The 7,500-nt window shown below is 46.6% G+C and overlaps 1 protein-coding gene across 1 annotated transcript in view; it reads left to right on the forward strand.

Moving 5' to 3' along the window:
• Window positions 1-7,500, forward strand: part of LOC106807730 (collagen alpha-1(I) chain-like) — a 67,830-nt gene that overhangs the window by 28,608 nt on the left and 31,722 nt on the right. The window contains exon 3 of the mRNA XM_014810170.1: window positions 4,824-5,374. Coding sequence (XP_014665656.1) covers window positions 4,824-5,374 — 551 coding nt within the window. The remainder of the gene's footprint in view (window positions 1-4,823; window positions 5,375-7,500) is intronic.

The raw sequence follows: 7,500 nt of genomic DNA on the forward strand, positions 1-7,500 counted from the left end.
AGAGAGAGAGAGAGAGAGAGAGAGAGAGATTGCAGTTTCCACGAGTGACTTAGACAGTGGCGTAGCCAGGATGTTTTAACAGGGGGGGGGGGGGGCAAAACAGCGAACTGCGCAAAATAGTGCATGGATGACTTCAAATTAATGGTTCCTCCGCCTCCCTCTCCACACCCTACGCTCCCCCACCTCGCAGCTCTGCAATCTTTGTTTTGGGCGCCATGCATGAAGGCGACATTTTTGTTCGTTGTTCTCTGATACCAAGATATATAATATAAAAGGAGGGGGTGAAAACAGGCGGGGGGTATGGGGGTCCTCCCCCCAAAAAAACGTTTAAAATGTAGATAGCAGGAGATGGTATTTTAGGCGCTTTTGAGTACATGTACAGCCTTCATTCTGACTACGACAATTCTCTTTTTAGTAGAAATTTTTTTATTTTTTTATTTTTACTTTCGGATCAGCCATGGTCCCCGTTGCCCCCTGCCCCCTAACTACGCCACTGGACTTAGAGTTAGACTTTTTTAAACGATGTTTGATTTTATGGGATAAATGATTTATTAGACTTGATAGGCGGAGACATAAACGTGTTGCCTGCAGGGCACGTGAATACAGGAATTTAGATAATTGGAAGTTTTGGTCTAGCAGTTTGTAAGAGTAGGGCGTATCTATCTCTCAGGCATATTAAAAAATTGTTCGCATTGAAGTAGTGCATAGTGATTATGATTGCCAGCACTTATAACGTTAACTAACAACTCATAGCACATACTCATGACTCATAAAACTATTATATGAATTATTCGTGTAACAGTATAACTGACTATATTATTATTATTATTATTATTATTAAATGTTTCATAATTATCATAGAATTTAAGGTTACCATGTGTGGCCAGAACACTTTCGGGTAGTTAAGACGAAAAAAGTCCGTTAACAATGTAGAAATACATTAAAAAACCATTGACGTGAATTTTATACGTAGATGAATTTCGTATACTTTATTATGAATTTCTCTCCTCTATTTCCTTCTTCTATGAATATCGATTCAGTTATACACATAATCAATAAGAGGTTAATAAGGATGTGTAAGCGTATGTTGTAGTTTTAAGTCTCGTTTATGATGAGTATATAACTATTTTCTTCACATTAATTAATATGCGCAGAGAATTAGGTGAGAAATGCCGGATAAAGCATTCCACTTTAAGACGCAGGCGCGCAAAGCGGGGTATAAGTTGGGTGGGTATCAACATAAACACATGTGTCTACTATAGGTATACGATATACTAGCAGGAGTGTCATAATATAGTCTATATTATGACACTCCTCATACTACTATATACTGTAGATTATAAGATGTATGTAGTACGATATATGGTAGAATGAGTTTATAACGGTAGTATATACTAATAGCACAGTTAATAGTGCATTTCGTTGCCTATAGTGTGATGCACAAGCTTGCGCGGAAGCATTTTCCGTCCACCGTCAAGTTTTCTCTCGACCTCGGTGTTTTGTGATGATGCTTTCCTAGTCCTGCTTTCCTCATGATGCGATCCTAGCGGCAACTCGATAGCAGCCTCTCCAGTTGGCTACGCAGTGCAGTGGTCGTTGACCAGCGAGGCAGCCACGCGCACACATCTTGCCGCGGTTACCACAGCACCAGCTCTTCGGAGATGATGCCGCTCCGTGTAGTTTATAACTGGGTATAGGGTGTGGTAGGAAAACCATATGTAAAGAGAATGCTCTAATCGGCATAAGCTTGCGTAACCAAGATTGACACACAGTTGACTTAAAGATATCATGTGTATATACAACCACACCCAAAGTGTTACACGATACACTAGCACACCCTCATACCCATATTTCGACACCTACATGATTAAAAATTCTTTTTAATATTAGAAGTGATGCATCGGAGCTGGATCATGAAATATTGAGGCGCTGAGAAACAGCTAGGCCTACATATCCGTAAATATACATAACAGATCTTCACGACTGCTATTGCTACTGCTACTGCTACTGCTGATTATAAATTAAAAAAAACATTATTGATTAAATAAGGGCGATAACTGGTCAGAATTTAACCAACACTAAACTATTACAGTATAGCGGAGACTTGCTTGATTCTTGTTGCATAACATCAAGAGCGTATTAAGTATTACATACGAGATTAGGCAATTTTCAAGAGAAATATACGAAAACATGAATCCGATAACTCATATTGCATATTGCCTTAGATGCGATGTTTCTCTCCATTTAGATTTATTTCTAATAGAGCATGTTGGCCCCTCTTCTCGGTTACATGTTTAAAACTTTAATATGATTAGTTTAGTTTGGGTGTGGTAAGATAGGATGTTGTATTTCCCGAGCACTGTTCATAATGTTTGCCTGCCGATCTATAAATTGCGAGACGGAACATGAATGCAGATGCTTTAAACCGTGACTAGTTGTGTATATAAATAAGATCATACGTGTGTTATGTGATTTATGTTCTGTTAATGTGCTTTAACTCGTATCCTGCTTCATCACATTTTTCTGCGTTGGCCACCTAATGGTGTTTGATGAAAAATGCTAGGCGGCGTTTCGCAGCACCTTATAGTGGATACCGGGACGCACGCTGTCCTGATACTTTTCCCGCGATGCGAGGTGCAGTTAACATTTTTATTTCATTTATTAAAACTCTGTTTATTAAATTGGAAAGAATTGATTCGACTAGAGTGGTATGTATATGTAGAAACCCATGTCCTATTTTTCTTACGTAGAGCGATAATGAATCGTTTCTAAAGATAGCGCATATTAGTAAGCAACATTAAGATATTTCAGCATGGGCCTTAATTTTTAGTCAGTGATAATTAGATATTGTGTCTGATAGTCAGTATATTTGTTAGTCCGACTGCTTTGAGTCCGTTTGTCTGTCCTACCGCGTGGGCATCCCCTCGTTGGTCCGACCTTGCCTGTCTGTCTGTCTAAAATTCTAAATGGATGGTAGTCTTGCTGGAGTTGTGTCTACATGGCACATGAGTTGAACCGCTCCTGCGGTTTTCAATCACTATTATTGGTTTTATGCCTTCTGCACATCAATGTGGGGGTCGATACGAGGCGATTAATGTGGATGGTATAAGTTGGGTAAATAAGTTTTTGACGGCAATGGCTTCAACATTCATGGAAAACCATGAATAAACGATGATCGAGCCACTTACATAAATAGGCTTGTACTTTGCTGGGCGTTGAGTCAAATTATGGTCTATCACAAAAAAATTGTGATCAGCTATACGAATGAAAACACTGGGGGAAACTTGAAGCACACCACCCATACTGGTGCTTAGCAATAATAATATCATAATATGTGATTTATTACGCAGAGTCTCCTTATACCACATCTGTAAAAGCTATCAGTGGTATGCAAATTACATCTGTGAACAATTTCATGGCAATATAAGCAAAGTTTAGACAACTTCTTTGAGATCTTTTTTTGTAAGTTTGCGTGCAATATTTCACGAACGTTTCAGAAGTTTCGTTAATACATGCACGCCACCCAGCAGTCCGACTGCTGAGCGGGGGTCGTTTCAAGGTGACCAACACAGTGATGGACCGTGGAAACAAAACAGTTTGATTCGAAAAGCTTTCGCAATCCGTCTCGATTAACTTCTAAAACGAATTGACGAATAGCGAGATTCGCACCCAGGCTTACAGTGAAGATTAGCGTCTTCTACACTGAATAATTGCCAGGGATGGGACGGACCACTAATTTGCATGGTATGCGATTGGCCTTCTGGGTTATCTCACTTTAATTATAATATTTATAAACCGACTATCATCCGATATAAATATAGAAGCGTAACCTTGTTGGGCGGAAGTTAGAAAAAATCGGAGCATCACTATAACGTGTCGTATATATATATATATATATATATATATATATATATATATACATACACACACACACATATATATATATATAATATATAGTAGCTACATTTAAAAGAATGCCCTACTTCTAATGTCAATCCCATCAATATCGTATTGCGCATATCAGAGATTTAAGTGACATAATAATAGCAAACGTGACTGTTAATAAATGGTTTCGTGTGGTAGTAATGAGTATTTTTGCGTCACACGTGTTTATGCGTGTTTACGACTACGATTACTCTCCTAGATATTACGCATAAATTAATGCGGTAAATAGTCTCCCTATTTTTACTGACAAGAAATTTTTTGGGCGGTCGGTTGGTCGGTCCGTTGCAAAATGTTTGTGGAGCGAACTACTTCCACAGTTTTCAAGGGATTCCAATGAAACATCATACACTTGATTACCATGAAGTGTAGATGTGCGTGACATATTTTGTGTGTGCGTCGGTCAAGGCGTTGCCATGGAAACCGTATATTATCTTTGATTATACCCCCGCCGTTGCAAAAAGTTTGTGGCGCGAACTACTTCCACAGTTTTCAAGGGATTCCAATGAAACTTCATACGCTTGATCACCATGAAGTGTAGATGTGCGTGACATATTTTGTGTGTGCGTCGGTCAAGGTGCTGCCATGGAAACCGTATCTCATCTTGAAGGTCCGCACCATGACCTTCCATTTTCTCTCCGACAAAGCGGTATTGCGGGGGTATTAATCACTATCAGTGATAGTTCTAGTTGCGTCTAGTTCTGTCGTCTCCTTTCTCTTGTTTGCAGACGAGGAGGTGGAGATCGTACTCTCTCTGCCAACGTGCCCAACTCTTAACGCTCCCCCTTGCTGTCTTCTTCTTTGCAGACTTCTTCTCTTCTCCTTACGTTTTAGTACAGTAATTGTTTTTAACGCTGTCTTCTCCTGTCTCCTGTTTATAGACGAGGAGGTGGAGATCGACCTGCTGAACGCGATCAGCATCCCCATCGAGCAGGCGGGCGTCGACTTCACGAGTGGCTTTGACGGCTTCATCGCTCTCAACGTGCGCCGCTCGGCGCTGGTGCGCACGCCCTTCCGCACGCTCTTCCCCGAGGTGTTCTTCGCCGACTTCTCGATCCTCGTGACGGCGCGCCTCGCCGACCCGCGCCGCGGCGGCTTCCTATTCGCCGTCGTCAACCCGACCGACACCGTCGTGCAGCTCGGCGTCGAGCTGTCGGCGGCCGTCGGCGGCGAGCAGAACTTGACGCTGTACTACACGGACGTGAAGGCGCACGCCGCCTCGCAGGCGCTCGCGCGCTTCGCCGTGCCGAGCTTCACGCGCGAGTGGCAGCGGTTCGCGCTGCGCGTCGAGAGCGACGTCGTCACGCTGTACTTGAACTGCGAGGAGCGCGGCGCGGTGCGCGCTCGACGCGACCCGCGTGAGCTCGCCTTCGACTCGGCGTCGACGCTCTACCTCGCACAGGCGGGACCGATACTCGGCGGACACCTGGCGGTGAGTCTGACGGGGATACGGGGATACTGGCGGGAATAGGGAAATACTGGCGGGGATGCTGGCAGGGATACGGGGATACTAGCAGGGATACGGGGATACTAGCAGGGATACGGGGATACTGGCGGGGATACTGGCAGGGATACGGGGATACTGGCGGGGCTACTGGCAGGGATACGGGGATACTGGCGGGGCTACTGGCAGGGATACGGGGATACTGGCGAGGCTACTGGCAGGGATACGGGGATACTGGCGGGAAGTACTGGCAGGGACATACGGGGTCCTGTAGGCGATAACGGGATACTGGTAAGGGATACGGGATACTGGCGGGGGCTTAACTGGCAGGGATACGGGGATACTGGCGAAGATACGGGAATACTGGCGGGGATAGACTGGCAGGGACTATACGGGGATACTGGCAGGAACGGGAATACTGGCGGGATACTGGCCAGGGATACGGGGATACTGGCGGGGATACTCGGCAGGGATAACGGATACTGGCGGGGGATTCTGGCAGCGATACGGGGATACCGGCGGGGATACTGGGCAGGGATACGGGGATACTGGCGGGGATACTGGCAGGGATACGGGATACTCTGGCGGGGATAGCGGATCGGCGCTAGGCGATACGGGGATACTGGCAGGGATAGCCGGGGATACTGGCGAGATACTGGCCGGGGTACGGGGGATACTGGTGGGAATACGAGGGATACTGGTACGGGATACCGAATACTGGCGGGGTACTGGCAGGGATTACTGGCAGGGAACGGGGATACTGGCGGGAATACGCGACGGGATACGTGGGATACTCGGTCGGATTACCGGAATACTCGGCGGATATCTGGCAAGGGAAACGGGGAATACTTGGCGAAGAGATACGGGGATACTGGCAGGGATAGCTTGGCAGGGATACGGGATACTTGGGCGGGATACTGGCAGAGATGACGCGGGATACTGGCGGGGTACTCGGCAGAGATACGGGGATACTGCTAGGGATATGGATAACCTGGCAGCGATAGCTGGCGGAAGTATTACGGGGATATACTGACGGGGATTACTAGCAGGGAATACGGGGAAACCTGGCGGGGCTCTGGCAGGGATACGGGATACTGGCGAAGATTACGTGGGGATACTGGCGGGGATACTGGGCAGGGATACGGGGATTACTGGCGGGAGAAATACGGGAATACTGGCGGAGACTACGGGGATACTGGCGGGAATACGCGACGGGATACGGGGATACTGTAGTGGATACCGGAATACTGGCGGAGGATACTGGGCAGGGGATACGGGGATATGGCGGGAGATACGGAATACTGGCAGGCGATAACTGGCATGATACGGGAATACGCGGCATACTGGCTAAGGATACGGAATGCTGGCGGAATACTGGGCAGAGATACGGAGGGATACTGGCAGGGATGATGGGGATACTGGCAGGGATACGGGGATACTGGGCGGGATACTGGGCAACTGGATACGGGGGATACTGCGGGGATACTGGGCAAGGATACGGGAATGGCTGGCGGGGACTACTGCAGAGATACGGGGATACTGGCAGGGATATGGGGATAGCTGCAGGGCTACTGGCGGAAGATAGCGGGGATATAGCTGACGGGATTACTAGCAGGGATCCTGGGGAGATACTGGCGGGGCTAAGCTGCAGGGATACGGGGATACTGGCGGAAGATACGGGGATACTGGCGGGGATACTGGCAGGGATACGGGGATACTGGCGGGAGATACGGGAATACTGGCGGAGATACGGGGATACTGGCGGGAATACCGACGGGGATACGGGGATACTGGCAAGGATGATGGGGAGATGAGTGCTTGCTCAGGAATCGCACCTGTCGTCGTCGCCACGCTGGTGTAAGCTGATAGCTGATAGATGGAGTGGGGTATTATAGCATCTGCACTGGTATAGTACTAGAAAGTAATCCTTACTTAGTGGTTACTTTTGTTCGTAGTGGTAACCACTGATAAAAGCTTCATTGGACCAGGCGTCTGGGGTTGAACTGCGTTGCCGGTTACCTTGTGCTGTTCGGAAAAATACAGACGTGAGAGAATCGACATCTATAATATGGATTATGTGTTTGCGTGCACGTATGGGTTAGGCCAGTATTTGT

This window comes from Priapulus caudatus, unplaced genomic scaffold (genome assembly GCF_000485595.1).
Source record: "Priapulus caudatus unplaced genomic scaffold, Priapulus_caudatus-5.0.1 Scaffold231, whole genome shotgun sequence".
NCBI lineage: Eukaryota > Metazoa > Priapulida > Priapulimorpha > Priapulimorphida > Priapulidae > Priapulus > Priapulus caudatus.